A 14,781-nucleotide genomic window follows, 5' to 3' on the forward strand; every position below is an offset into this window, starting at 1 on the left:
ATACATATATATTTCGACCGAAAAAAAAAAAACCATATACATATATATACTTTTTTTTATTCTATTTTCCTTCTTCAGTCAACTCACTTTCTCTTAAGAACTTGCAAACGAAGGCAACCATAAGAGAAAAAGCGAAGGCAACCTTCGAAGGAAGCATACAGATTGGCTTGCGAAAATTGCAACTATTCAGTAAAGGGAAAAAAAAAACCTTCTACTAGAAGTTATTGCTTGAATATGTTGCGCTTTAATTCAATAAAATTCGAATTTTGGTGAGTAATTTTGAAAAATCAGTTTTGGATAATTCTCATAACGCAAAAAAAAAGGGGCAAAACTGAATATTTGCTCCTTTAATCAAGTCCTGGCCTCAAATTTTATCAATTTCGTAATATTGAATAATTACCATTTCAGATGAACTACGTGATACAAAAAAAAAGCTCGCTATACTAAAGTTTATATCCTCTGATCGCTTTTTATGAATCATATGATAGAAGATAGTGCGACATATCGGCATATGATATCGCTCATTCAATTTTATGTTCTATTGTCGTCATTTCCCTAATACTGTGAAAAGGATACCACATCAAACCAGAATCTTCGCGTTCTTAACTTATTTTATTCCTAAACCTAATCCCTAAAGACTTCTCATCTTCTTCCGAAACCTTAGCACAAATAATACCGCGCAAGGCTCTTCTAGTAATTTCTCTTGACATTATGCAATTTCCAGAAATTTCTGGCTACCTCCGCCATCGCCGTCCGATCGACCCAATCATACACCTGGCCTCAAATCCATCCAAAGAAATTGGGACCATAATAATAAAAAAATGAAATGCATCCAAGCTTTTCTAAATTTCTACCAACTTCTTCAACCTCGGTCCTTCTCGTCGCGTCTATATATATACCCCTCCGCAGCCGCATTCTATGCACAGTCACTCAGAAAGACAGAGACTTCTCGTACAGTCATCTTCCCTCCCCCGGCCTCTCTCTCTTCCCCGGTGCTCACGTGCCCCTTGACAAGCCGTGCGAAACAGCACAATCTGTAGTTTGTCATGGCACCTGAGCTCGTCCCTATTTCAGTGAAGCCGGCCGACTTACCGGTGCAGGCCGGCCTCCTGGGCCGAGCGTATTTGACATTCCTGGCCGGTAACGGTGACTACGTGAAGGGGGTGGTTGGGCTGGCAAAGGGCCTGAGGAAGGCCAAGGCAGCATACCCTCTGGTCGTCGCGGTGCTGCCCGATGTGCCGGAGGAGCACAGGCAGATCCTGGAGTCGCAGGGCTGCGTGGTCCGGGAGATAGAGCCCGTATATCCGCCCGAGAACCAGACCCAGTTCGCCATGGCCTACTATGTCATCAACTACTCCAAGCTCCGTATCTGGGAGGTATGCGTATAGAATTCCTAGGGTAACTCATCGACTTATTATCACCAAATATATTATTTCTTGCATCCTTTTATTTTGGAGTGCATGTATAGTTCAATGCAATACTTTAATGCACTCGACTCTCATATATAGTTCGGAATCAAGTAAAACTGTGTGTCTTTTGTGCAGTTCGTGGAGTATAGCAAGATGATCTACTTGGATGGGGACATCCAAGTGTTCGAGAACATCGATCATCTGTTCGACCAGCCGGATGGCTACTTCTATGCTGTGATGGACTGCTTCTGTGAGAAGACGTGGAGCCACTCCCCGCAGTATAAGGTCGGGTACTGCCAACAGTCACCGGACAGGGTCAAGTGGCCTGCGGAGATGGGTGAGCCGCCCGCCCTTTACTTCAACGCTGGCATGTTCGTCTTTGAGCCAAGCATCGCCACTTATGTCGACCTCTTGGACACCCTCAAGATCACTGCTCCGACATCTTTCGCTGAGCAGGTGAACGGCATGATAGCTTAACTAACAAGCTAACTAAGCAAATTCATTTTGGTGAAATGACTTTTTACCATTGTCTAACGATCAAACAGTGATATCTTCCATATTAACTCTGAAACGACGTGGCAGGACTACTTGAACATGTACTTCAGGAATATCTACAAGCCAATTCCACTAGACTACAATCTCGTGCTCGCCATGTTATGGCGTCACCCGGAGAATGTTGACCTCGAGAAGGTGAAGGTGGTTCACTACTGTGCAGCGGTAAGCAGAATCAGCCTTCAAATCCGTGCAAAGTTTACTAGATGAGATGGTAAATTGAACCCCAATTGCTTAACCTTCTGGTGCTATCTGCGGAATGTTATGGAAATTGCAGGGATCGAAGCCGTGGAGGTACACAGGAAAGGAAGAGAACATGCAGAGGGAGGACATCAAGATGTTGGTCCAGAAGTGGCGGGACATCTACAACGACGAGTCTCTGGACTACAAGGGGACCGAGGTCGAGGCCGTGGAGAAGGCCGTGACCGTGGAGCCATTCATAGCATCTCTGTCGGAAGTTCCGACTGCGCCTGTTCAGTATGTCACCGCTCCGTCCGCAGCTTAGGGACAAACTCCGTTCCGAATAGTACCCTGGAATAATTCGGAGTTTCAGAACTTAAAAAAAAAGGGGTGGAGGAGAGATACCTCCACGTCAAAAGAAATGGGAAGAAGTCGTCGTCGTTTCGTTTCTGTTTTCGGTTGGGAGTCGGGTAGTATCCTCTTATGTGTGTGAAGCAAAGAATCTGTCATGAGCCACGTGATTTGGGAATGACAAGTTATGTTATCATCGATGGAAAACTTGCACAAGGTTCTAAATAAAGATTTATTGCAGCATCCTTTTTCTCCCGTTGTCTGCTTTCTTTATTCGGGAAAATTCCAAAAATTTCTCTGATTGAGGCAAGATTCTCCAAGTACCCCCAGATTTGACCTTATTCAAATAACCCCACATCTGACACGTCTCTGTTCCATTTCGAGAAAATATTAGGTGCGCCCGGCGCACCACGTCACCGTGCGCCAGCCCAATCAGGATGCGACACGTGTCGCCACGTGGCTCCACCTGGAGCCGGGTCCCGCTTTTGTTTTTAGCCAAATTTTTGCCGCGTCCTTTTCTCCCATTTGCACGCAAGCGTGCGTCCCTTCCCCTCCCGTTTCTCTTTCAAAATTTTTTGTCTCTGCATTTTCTCCATGAGAGCTGCAACGCCATCTCTCTCAACCAAACGCTCGCCGGTTGCCTCCAAGCTTGGCTGCCTCTACCGTCGCCGTCGGGAGCCACTCGCTCTGAAGAACCCTTCCGGTCGTGGCTGGGTCCCGAACTCTAACCATCTTCGCCTCGGCCTCTAAGGTGAGCGCGGACACAAAAAAGCCCGCTGGTCGCCTCCGAGCTCGGCCGCCTCCGCCGTCGTCGCCAGGAGCCACTCGCTCCGAAGAGCCTCGCCGGTCGTGGTTGGTCCCAAGCTTTGACCATTTCTGCCTCGACCTCTTCGACGATCGCGTACGCTCAAAATCCAGCCGGTCGCCTTCGAGCTTGGCCACCTCTGCCGGTCGCCTCCAAGCTTGGCCACCTCTGCCGTTGCCGTCAAGAGCCACTCGCTCCCAAGAACCCCGCCGGTCGTGGTTGGGTCCCGACCATGTCCGCCTTGGCCTCTTCAGCGAGCATGGACACCAAAAGCCCGCTGCTTGCCTCCAAGCTCGATCGCCTCCGCTGTCACCGCCAGGAGCTACCCGCTCCGAAGAGCCCCGCCGGTCGTGGCCGCATCCCAAGCTCTGACCTTCTCCGCCTGTGCCTCCTCGGTGATCGCGGACACCCAAAAGCTCACCGGGCGCGTCCGAGCTCGGCCGCGCCGTTGCCACTTTCTCCCAAGAGCCCCGCGGGTCTTGGCTAGGTCCCAAGCTGTAATCGTCTTCGCCTTGCCTTCTTCAGCAAGTGCAGACACCCGAAAGCCCACCAGTCCAGTGGCCTCCGAGCTACAAGGCAGGTAGGCGAGTTTACACAATTGTGCGTGTGGTTCATTTATTAAAAAGAAAAAAGAAGAAAAAAAAGAAGCTTGCAACATTTTCTATCATGTATTGCAATGCATTTTTAGCTTGATCACATCTGCACCTCAAGAGCCAAGACATGTTAGATAGCTAGGGCAAAATCTTGTACATCACTGATGTGTCATGACACTTTCACATCTTGGGTGTGGGGATAAACAGTTAAACAAAACCTTGCAATGCATTTTTCTCTGATGGCGTGGGGACTGAAATGCTACTGGAGCTACTAGGAAAAACTGAAACGTACCGAGATCAATGTGCTGAAATTCTGAAAGGTCCCATATGTTTAGAGGTTAGCTCAGCAGTTCTCTAATATTTTATTGTCTTCTGTTTTCCTGTGCTGAATGAATGGGACTATATATTTATCTGGATCTCTTAATTTTGGAAAATCCTGACCCCAACAGAGTATTGAGATGGTTCTTCAAGAAATGGACAGTTTCACTGTCATTTTCCCAGAGTTCAAACTTCTGAGGGAATATCATATGCAAGCTAGTTCTTGGATATCCCGCTTCAACCGTTTGCGGGTGAACATTGGCGAAAGAGTTGATCAAGACAATGTCGTAGAGGAGTTGACCAACATACTAAAAGATGCAGTGTCTCTGAAAATTCAAGGTCTGAATTTCCTTGCAGTTTTGCTTGTTTGGGGGGAGGGGAAAGTTATCATTACTGCTGTTGTGATGGCAATATGCTTAATACATCATGTTCCTTAGTGTTTGTTTCCATTTCCAGTTAGAGAATTGCCTCTTGTTGAGCTTAAGCTGAAGAAGGCTTGTTGCAGGGCAAAGGCTCTACAGGTGATGTAATGTACTCTGCTGGTTCGCCAAATGTCGTGCTTCTCTGTGTTCTTCTGTTCTATCCTCCAGTATTTTTTACTATAGCTGATAGTATTTAATCCTCAATGGGGCTTTTTTAGGTTTGTGCTTTATCAATTCTTTGAATGCTGAATGCCCTTAATCCTGAATATATTTCAGGCCCGTTCAGATTAAAGGACCTTGAACTTCCTTCAGCAACTATTGATTGAAGCTGTCGGGTAAATGTATTCTCGGTTGTGGTTCTCAAATTTTATTGTCAAAACTACTTGATATACACTACTTCTACCTCTTTTAAAGTTTAGTTGGACTCTATGTTGCCAGACTACAGATTGAAAGTGAAAACTTGTTTGTCTATATTTCTGGGCTTGTTGATGCTGCTACACGTTGGGAAGAAAGTGCAGTGCAGATTCTAGCTCGGGAGGCTCAGCTGCCTGAATATGAGGAAGTTCTGAGGTCTCTCTCTCTCTCTCGCTCGCTCGCTGTTATGCGTGTGCATCATGTGGACCCGTTTGTGAGACCAGGTGGTGGGAATGGATGCAGGCTATTAAATATTAATATAAATGCATATAAGGTGCTAGCAATAATTTTTGTTGAAAGTGATTTTTGACTTCTTATATGCCAGGAGTTCGGAGGACATTCATGTGATCTTGCCTTCTTTACCCCATATCATCTCGACAATTACAATGTCTAAGTCTTGGTTGAAGAATTCGGAACCATTTTTGGGGTCTGCTCACACGAATAGGGGATCACCAAGTTTGTTGCTTGAAGTCGATAAATTGAAGGTTATTGCTAACACCTAAATCTCTAGTCTCACATCCATACATGTTTATGTTAATTAACTGTTTGGTTTAGAAGTTGGGCTATTTGTTAGTTAGTTGCTGAGGGACTATAGTTCAATTGGTTACTCTCTAATGGAAGCACAGAAATCGATCAAGATAGGGAATTCCTCTGTTCTTTGTGTGCTCTCTTCTCTTACTATAATAATTTGTTTCAACAGCTCTTCTCTAATCCAATCAATCTCATTATTTCAGTGGAGGATACACGGATAGGTATTCCTCCAGAGGCGCAATCCTGTGTTTTCACTCCTTTCATGCAAGTGCGCCCATCAATTTCTCGAACACATGGGGGCACAGGTATTGGGCTAAGCATAAGCAAATGTCTGGTTGGCCTCATGAATGGGGAGATTGGATTTGTAAGAATACCCCAGGTGAGATCCACGTTTACCTTTACTGCAGTTTTCAATGATGCCTGTTCTACCTCAAAAGAGTGCAAGGGCCAGCAAGTGAAAGGACAAGGTGACTCTGGCACCTCAGAATTTCATGGTATGAAAGCAGTGGTAGTTGACACAAGACCTGTCCGTGCCAATGTATGAAAGTATCATATCCAGAAGCTTGGTATTCATGTTGAGGTAGTTGCAGACTTGAACCAGTGCTTCCACACCATACAAAGTGGGAATTGCAGAATAGATATGGTGCTCTTGGAATGGGAAATTTGGGACAAGGACTCTGGTTTGTCGGCAATCTTTCTGGATAAATTGAGGGACATGAAGCCACGGGTGTCTCCACGGTTGTTTCTTCTATCTAATTCTATCAGCTCTAGTGGGATGAGTGGTGCAACTACAGATGCTACTGGTCCATCCGTGATCATGAAGCCTCTAAGGGCTAGTATGCTGGTGGCGTCTTTACAGCGCGTCATGGGAGTTGGAAACCGAATAAGTTGCTCCAATGAGGAGTCTCCGAGTCTGTCTCTCCGCAACCTTCTCTGTGGCCGAAAAATCCTAGTCGTGGATGACAACAAAGTAAATCTCAGAGTGGCCGAGGGAGCTTTGAGGAAATATGGAGCTGATGTGGTTTGTACGGACAGTGGGGAAAAAGCAATTGCTTTGCTCAGACCACTGCATGATTTTGATGCCTGCTTCATGGATATCCAGATGCCAGGAATGGATGGGTATGGCGTTTTCCTGCTCAGGCACTTATTTTTTTCATCAAATGTTGTATAGAAAGTGTATATTTTTTCAGAGATTTGTATGTGTCTTATGTAATGGATTTTGATAACCTTTTCTATGTCAACTAGGTGGTGATAATGGATACGTGCATCTAATGGTTCTATAATTCCTTTGATCATATTTGAAGCTACAAAAAGAATTTGACAGATGGAACAAAGTCTGAGCAAGGAATTCCTACCGGGACAGTCATCCTCAGAGCCACGTGAAAATATCTCGAATTTCCACCTACTGATCTTGGCCATGACTGCAGATGTGATTCACGCTACTCATGAAGAATGCACAAAGTATGGAATGGACGGATATGTTTCAAAGCCCTTTGAAGCGGAACAACTTTTTAGAGAAGTTTCGCTCCTTTTCCTAGTCATCACTGAATCGAAACTTGTAGAGAGGCCACCATAGATGGCTAATTGTTTTGGTGAGCAGAAGTCCTGGTTGTTTAGGCACTTTGGCAGCCTTACCGGTGAACTTTCGAATTCTTTAACAAGAGTGAGTTTTCTCTGGCCTCTCCTTAGCTACACATTTCTTGATTCTCTTGCTTTTAGAGCAGTTGGATTTCCTTTTAATAGATGCAATTGAAATTCGCTGATATATCTCATGTGAAACCAAAGGGATTTTCTTCGGACACCTTCTGTTGATTTCTTGCACATTTTTGGATTTCTCAGGTGTCTTGTCACGGGAGCATATACATAAAGAAGCTAAGGTCACCTGCTGGAGTTGATTTTTCATTGATTTCCCTAAGAGTGGCATATTGGTTTAAAACCACTTCAAGTATTTTTTTGTACAACTGATCTGAACCGTTTGCAAGATGACGGTTGGTAATTAGGCGATCTGAAGTTCGCCAATTGAACTCCGGATCAATGGCTGCTTGGAAGGAATCTCTTCGACATAGGTGCATATCTGTAGACTAGACCCTAATAGTGTGTACATGTGTCACGGGCCGAAAGTGAGCCCATCCTAGAGGTTCTTGGAGGACGATCGCGACTCACCCTTGGACCTCCTACTTTCACTCGGATTCCCACCAAATCTTTTCCCCGAAGTTTCCAAGGGCGGGCGATACCGTCATTACGCTTGATTCTAAAAGTCTCTTCTGTTATTTATGTTGGAAGACGGTAGTTAGCATTTATGTCGGTAGTTGATTGCTATCATTTATGTCGGTGGTGAGTAGCTCTTTCTACGATCTAGGTGTGCGAGCGAGTGAGCGTTTGATCGAGCAAGGCTTGACTTGGGTGAATCAAAATAGCCTGAGTTGCTATGCAGTCACGATTCCAATCGATCGGCCCGTGACACATGCATGTAGCTTTAGAGATTGTTAGATGGTTGTGTGCTCAAATTTGATGGGCACAAATTTGATGTTAGATGGTTATGTGCTCACTATTATCTTGTTGTACATATACACAAGGTCATTATGAGTAATGAAGGTGACTCCTCTTAGCAATGATGTTGCATTGTCCACTAAGTTCTCTTCCCCCCTCCATGTTCAAAGGCTAGAGAGTTTTGTAAAATCATTAGCCAGCCGTTTTCTTTATCTATGTGGTGCTTTAAAACAAGAATGTTTATACGTGGTTTATTTGTGGTTCATGTATAAAAATGGTCTATATAATATTTTCTGCTTCGGATGTATGTGAATAGGCAATTGTTCCTCTATGATAGGAGGAGCTTGCGATTTGCAGCCAAACTAGCTCTTCACCAACTCTAGCCTTTGTGATTGTTTTTGTTGTGAGGATCATTCATTAGGACGTGGTTGAAACCATTATAAATCATATGGAACAAGTTGGGCAGTCTTCTGGCACAAAAGCTCATTCCGAACTACACAAACCTTTGGCCAAGTCATCTTCCACAACTTTCATGTTGGATGTCAAAAAAGAGGAACTTATTCAATTCAAGAGAATTTAAAAGAGAGAGAAGTCGCTCTCGGAGATGGCCAAGAAATCTCACAAGCATCAATATCCAAATCCTCACATTTAAATTCTCTCATTCAAATTGTCAAAACTTCTTCGATAATGGTCCCTAAAGTGACGCTCAAACTGAACAACCCCTGAACTAAAAATGGTAAAACTCAAATAACCTACGAAAACATCAATCTTGTTCTTTAGTGTGCAGTTCATTTGCCCCATAAGCTAGCTCTTGCAAATTTTGAAGCCTAGAGAAGATATCCAAAATTGTTACCTTGATAAACTACAGCTCTGGTGATCTAGCGAGCAAAGACCGAATATACAATATCCTGACACGTGAGACAGCATGGTATCCATAACTCTCTTCGATTCCATTTTACAAATAAACGTAAAACAGCATCTCTAATTTCCGCAAGAATCTCATGCTCTCTGGAAGCATTTGCCTTGATGACAGCGGCCAAAACCTGCACTACCATAATATTGGCAATTAACTATGATATATTTTAAGAAGTTCACCATTATCTACAGAAACTATGATATATTTTAAGAAGTTCACCATTATCAACAGAAATAACAAAATTATGCATAATGGAGTAACTACTAAATTAGATGAATAAAATGTCATAAACGACCGCAATATCTTTCTATTTTTGAAACATCCATTCACCAGCATGCTATAATTCTTTCTAAAATAGTAAAAAAACATTTATCATTCAGGCCCAATTTCGTGGAGACCAGAAATTGTATATTCATGAAATATACTGTACTTACAATTACTTCTGATTAGCTTTTTGCTCATGCTTCTGATTCTAGCACTTGAACATTTGAGTTTTCTTTGACATTGAACATGTCAAATGTTTAAAGACATAAAACTGTCCATTTCTTGAAGAATCATCTCAATACTCTGTTGGGGTCAGGATTTTCCAAAATTAAGAGATCCAGATAAATAGATAGTCCCATTCATTCAGCACAGGAAAACTGAAGACAATTAAATATTAGAGAACTGCTGAGCTAACCTCTAGACATATGGGACCTTTCAGAATTTCAGCACATCGATCTCAGTACGTTTCAGTTTTTCCTAGTAGCTCCAGTAGCATTTCAGTCTCCGGGAGCAAATTGTGAAGTTCCCTAATCTATCCAAAAGAACATGGTCAAAGCAAGAGTCAAAGGGACCTACAGTTCAAACCAGAAATGTACTTACGATTTATGAACTAAGAAGAGTGAGAATAACCTCTGATTTCAGCTTATATAGGGAGTTGATCTCAATTGCAGCAGCACGTTTCTCCGAGAGGCAGATTCGAACACGATTAAGCCACTCCTAAAGAAATAAATTTTTCTTAAAAGGGTGAGTCAGGAATTAGAAAATCCAACCAACTTATGATAAGTTTCCGCAGCAAAGAAGGCGTGCCGGATACAGAACACAGCATGCACTGAAACAGAAAATCTCATTTAATCCTTATTGGCGTGATTGTGGTAATTTTCTTTATCAGATAAATGGAGATATAGGAATAATCCCATGAAAACAAAAAGGAATAGTCCCAAGTCAATTTGAAAATTCAACGAGACCACATTTTCAATCAATGTATGCCAAATTGAAAGTGTCAGCCAGAAAAGCCAGATATGCACAAGATGAAAAACAAAATGTCCTCAGTTAATCACCATCACCAATATAACGATAGAAGTCCATGTGATCATCCACTGGACCTGATAAATCAAGTGTACCATGTAGAGCCATGTCACTCAGTCATGGGCATCACACTGCAGAGTGCACACTCACAAACATTGACAAAACCCAATTCAACTTCAACCACTTGGGTGGAAAAAAGAGAACAAAATTTAACAGTTGTTAATCGGAGAACCATGCAGAAACCAGATTAAGAGAAATGGCTTTTTAATCTAGACAAACCAGCAAGGGTAACACTAAACTGTAGAACAAGAAGCAAATAGGTCTTCTAGATGAGTAGAGACCAAACCTATGACATTTTTCTCACCACGTAAAAGAGACAATTTAGGTAACTGTAGGGATATGGCTTAATGTATCTTGACCCACAAAATCAATCCTGATAGAGAATTACCTCCATCGAAGAAATTTTCTGTGCCAGTTTCTCGCTTCCTTTGACAAGGATTCCTAAGCGACAGCTTCTATCGTAAAGGTTTTCCAACTCCAATAACTGGAACAAAAGTACATAAATAATGACAATATAAATTATGCAAAGAGAAGTGGACAAAATGAACTCTTCTCTTAATCAAAAGGTCAAATAAATTCACGTTATATACCTTTGAAGATGACGAAAGAGTAGATTCAATCTCTCCGGCCAACTTCTTTGCCTCTTCAGCATACTCCTGTACAGATTTTAAGCAAATTACTGTACGTCACTCGACTAGACAGAGTGCAGGTATATCAAATGCCACAACTTCACAATCTTCTTCAGAACCTTCAATTTAAGATGTCCAGGCTCGTTACACGGCATGGTATCAAAACTCAACAATTCAGTGACATATTCTAAATCTGCCCTCTCCAAAGCATTAGTAGAGCCCAGAGAATGATTTTCAATTTTTGCGAGGCAACTTCTTACACCTTCTGCCCACCTCTGCACGTCGACTAACTTCTTTGCCATGGTACGTACCTGCATGTGATTGAAGTACACATTCATACATAGTCGAATCATATGCACATAATCTGAGAAGAATTTCATGTAGCTAAAAGGCTTTGAACTAACAGGATCCATGTCAAAACCAGCCCAAAGAAATTGTTCACCTTCTTTCAACAGTTTTTGATAAATATCCTTAGAGAAAGGATTTTTAAGAGCATCGGTTGACTGCAACAGCCATTGATCCGCAAGATGAGCCAAAGTAGCATGGCCACCTTTTACCTACAAGAACATATAATCCAGAAGAACATTCTCTCTTACTGAAGAACAAAAGGCAAACTAAAATAACAATCTTGACAAGGACAATCAACTCCAGCACAATATTAAAGAACAAGAGGAGATTAGCACAGATTCCAAACCTCACTAAACACCACTAAATTTCACTTTGTTCTTCATTGACATTTATTCCAACACCAAACAATTATGCAGTGACCTTGGTAGAAAAGAATTTCCTAGAATGTACATAGTTTGCCAGTCAACCAGTAAAAAACATTGGCAACTAAGACCAAAGCAATAAAACCAACTTCAGCTAGACTCTTCCATAAAACAAAGATCATATAATACCTAGTAAGTATAAAAATGAGACGATCCACCTTGCTTAAGATTGACACCTCATCCAGTCATAAATTTATAGAATGAACACCAAGGCTGAAGTTGTTTTAATTGCTGCAATTTGTTTTCTACATGCTTTATTCGATACCTCATCCAGTCTCTTTGTTAATTGACTAAGTAAGTCTTGTATCTGACAATACCTTTTTCGCTGAAGAACTTGTTTCGCTGGAGAAAGATCTTTGCTGGAGCACGTTACTCCTTTGAGTCTCCTCACCATTGTATTTATCGACAGTGAGCAGCAAGTCACTTAACTCTGCTAATGTATGACGGTCAAGGAGGCAATGTTTGCTGGGTTTGCATTCACAGATGTGTTGCCAGTGCTGCACAAAAGGGGTCTGATGATGAGATCGAGAATTGCCAATGCTGGCTTTAAGCCCAAAAATGATGATGAAGAAGAAACACTTCATATGATTGGGTGATCCATTTCTTTGAATATGAACCCAACCAAAGAAGATGTTATTTACGGTGCCATGTTGGATCAAAGACAGGAAAGTATATGTCACCAACAATAATGTGACAAATCAAAATTAGAACCAGTAATCAGATTTTTCCTTGCAAATTCAATCGTATCATATGCTTTTTAACATTATGACTTTAAGGATGTATTTCATTAAGACAGAGGCCCTTGTCATGAATGCTTTCACTCATTGTGCCCGGCTAGGTGGAATAATCCAAGTTCCATAAGTTCAAGATCCCCCTTCAGGGGCAAATGTTTTTGACATTGCATGGCACATGTACTAGGCTTGTATTTGCACTACAAATCAACTAATTTGACAGGATAATAAACCAGAACACAGTTTCCACATACCTCAAGACAAACAAAAGCAGATGGCCTACAATCACATACAACTGATATTGCTGACATATAATGCACTTAGGATCCTACAAAAAACCAATTCATCAACTAGCATCGTATTGACAAAGTCATCATAAAGCAAGAGTTAAACATGAAAGGTCGAGTACCTCCTCAGTCCCCACGCATTCAGGACGTGTCCGTGGTGGCATTGGAGATGATTTTACAATGCCATTTTTCAAGAGTCGCTCCCTCCAACTTTTCTCCTTTGTATAAATTCCAAGTAATTCTTTCGCCAGGAAAGGTGATGCTTTTCTATCATAATTACTCTGCATATTGCACAAGAAGGCAATTAGGGACATTTCTGTAATATGGAAAGACCTCCTAGTAAGCAAAACTTAACTTTAGAAAAACAACTGTTATCAAAAGGAAACAGCAATTATTAATCCTTCCCATCAAACTAATGAAAGAGGCAAACACGGAAATTATGTTGATGATGATCATGAGTCCATCACAAACTACCAAAAACCAAAGAAAATAGTCCCAGGTAAAGATAGTCAAACGCACAACAGACGCCGCACCGCCGGCACAACAGACACCGCACCGCCTCACCTAGTTTCCGCATCTTGTCGGCAAGAACGCCGAGGTAGTGCGTGACTCGATCGAGCTTCGCGTTGGAATACTCCTGCAGTTCGCTCGCCTCTTGTCTCAGCTCCTAGAAACCCTGCCTCGCAAGCTGCATCCGGAAATCGCTCTTCTCAGAGCTCGGCAACAGAGAAGGAATTGACCGAAGCAAGAAGCAATAAGCAAAAATTCGAAACAGGCAAATCCCCCAACTCAATCGGGAGCCAAAACAGAGCGCGAGACGATCGGAGCGTTTTGGAAAAACCTGGACATTGTCCGCGAGCCGCTGGACCTTGGAGGCCAGCGGGAGCTGCGAGGGCGGCGAGGAGGCGGCGGCGGCGGAGATCGAGTACCGCCGCACGAGGGGGCGCTCGGCCGGTGCTGGTCGTCGGCGTCGAAGGAGGCGGAGGTCGACGACGACTTCCGCGGCTCGAAGCCGCTCTGGACCTTGGAGGCCAGCGGGAGCTGCGAGGGCGGCGAGGAGGCGGCGGCGGCGGAGATCGAGTACCGCCGGACGAGGGGGCCCTCTGCCGGTGCTGGTCGTCGGCGTCGAAGGAGGCGGAGGTCGACGACGACTTCCGCGGCTCGAAGCCGCTCTGGACCTTGGAGGCCAGCGAGAGCTGCAAGGGCGGCGAGGAGGCGGCGGCGGCGGCGGGGCGGAGATCGAGTACCGCCGAATGAGGGGGCGCTCGGCCGGTGCTGGTCGTTGGCGTCGAAGGAGGCGGAGGTCGACAACGACTTCCGCGGCTCGAAGCCGCTCTGGATCTTGGAGGCCAGCGGGAGCTGCGAGGGCGGCGGCGGAGATCGAGTACCGCCGGACGAGGAGGGCGCTCGGCCGGTGCTGATCGTCGGTGTCGAAGGAGGCGGAGAAAGATTTTTGTGAGAGAGACTTCGTGCGGGAGAAGACAGAAGAGAAAGGGCACTTCAAATGCGAAGGGCGGGAGAAGGACGCGGCCATTAATGAAGAGAGAGAAGGACGCGGCAAAAATTTGACTAAAAATAAAAGTGGGACCCGGCTCCACGTGTCGACACGTATCGTATCCTGATTGGCGGGGGCGCACGGTGACGTGGAACGCCCGGCGCACCTAATATTTTCTCGTTCGATGCGCAATTTGGGTCAAAATCCCTAGAATAAATGATCAGAAGAGGCAAGGAAGTAGGGAGAATTTCTCGACTTTTGGGGTTTCTGCCTCTATAAATGAGGGCTGGATCGAGAACATCACGAGTCGATGCGATCCCGCGACGCTTACTTGCGTGACTCGCAAGTACCGGGTAGAATAAAAGGCATGTGCACACACGAATTGCACGTGTGACTCGCACGTGTCCACCGTCCCAACCAACATTTCGGTTACTGATGCGCACCGGGGGTCACTTCGCAAAGTGGTCCACGGTAGGAATTGTTTCAAACTAGGTCAAGTTTTAAGTACACTTAAGGAGCATTTGATAATTTCTTAAGA

The 14,781-nt window shown here is 43.9% G+C and overlaps 3 protein-coding genes and 1 pseudogene across 7 annotated transcripts; 3 read left to right on the forward strand and 1 right to left on the reverse strand.

Annotated features, from left to right (window-relative positions):
- The first annotated feature begins 909 nt into the window (after positions 1-909).
- LOC104426838 (galactinol synthase 2) lies at positions 910-2,745 on the forward strand. Its single transcript, XM_010040006.3, has 4 exons — positions 910-1,376; positions 1,545-1,865; positions 1,992-2,126; positions 2,239-2,745. Exons 1-4 carry the CDS (start codon positions 1,047-1,049, stop codon positions 2,464-2,466), a joined length of 1,014 nt encoding a protein of 337 aa, XP_010038308.1. The 5' UTR covers positions 910-1,046; the 3' UTR covers positions 2,467-2,745.
- Positions 2,746-2,864: 119 nt separating this feature from the next.
- On the forward strand, positions 2,865-5,040 carry LOC104426841. Its single transcript, XM_039305561.1, has 5 exons — positions 2,865-3,877; positions 4,098-4,227; positions 4,340-4,547; positions 4,665-4,729; positions 4,907-5,040. The coding sequence occupies exons 2-5, from the start codon at positions 4,147-4,149 to the stop codon at positions 4,919-4,921; spliced, it is 369 nt and encodes a 122-aa protein (XP_039161495.1). The 5' UTR covers positions 2,865-3,877; positions 4,098-4,146; the 3' UTR covers positions 4,922-5,040.
- Positions 4,970-7,048, forward strand: LOC104426839 (annotated as a pseudogene).
- A 1,659-nt stretch (positions 7,049-8,707) lies between these two features.
- On the reverse strand, positions 8,708-14,327 carry LOC104427982 (lysine-specific demethylase 5B-like). 5 transcript variants are annotated; one of them, XM_039304288.1, is made up of 12 exons: positions 13,590-14,327; positions 13,313-13,436; positions 12,871-13,029; positions 12,716-12,789; positions 12,048-12,227; positions 11,365-11,517; positions 11,080-11,271; positions 10,922-10,987; positions 10,720-10,815; positions 9,876-9,962; positions 9,661-9,777; positions 9,037-9,108 (listed from the first exon to the last, which is right to left on the reverse strand). In XM_039304288.1, the coding sequence occupies exons 4-11, from the start codon at positions 12,770-12,772 to the stop codon at positions 9,703-9,705; spliced, it is 906 nt and encodes a 301-aa protein (XP_039160222.1). In that variant the 5' UTR covers positions 12,773-12,789; positions 12,871-13,029; positions 13,313-13,436; positions 13,590-14,327; the 3' UTR covers positions 9,037-9,108; positions 9,661-9,702. The 5 variants fall into 5 exon arrangements, 4 of the variants coding, with proteins under 4 accessions (XP_039160221.1, XP_039160222.1, XP_039160219.1 ...); XR_005547402.1 differs by lacking the exons at positions 12,716-12,789; positions 13,313-13,436; positions 13,590-14,327 and having other exon boundaries at positions 9,661-9,772; positions 12,871-13,263; XM_039304285.1 differs by lacking the exons at positions 12,716-12,789; positions 13,313-13,436; positions 13,590-14,327 and having other exon boundaries at positions 12,871-13,261.
- Between the last annotated feature and the right edge of the window lie 454 nt (positions 14,328-14,781).

The sequence above is a fragment of the Eucalyptus grandis genome, chromosome 11 (genome assembly GCF_016545825.1).
Source record: "Eucalyptus grandis isolate ANBG69807.140 chromosome 11, ASM1654582v1, whole genome shotgun sequence".
Classification (NCBI taxonomy): Eukaryota; Viridiplantae; Streptophyta; class Magnoliopsida; order Myrtales; family Myrtaceae; genus Eucalyptus; species Eucalyptus grandis.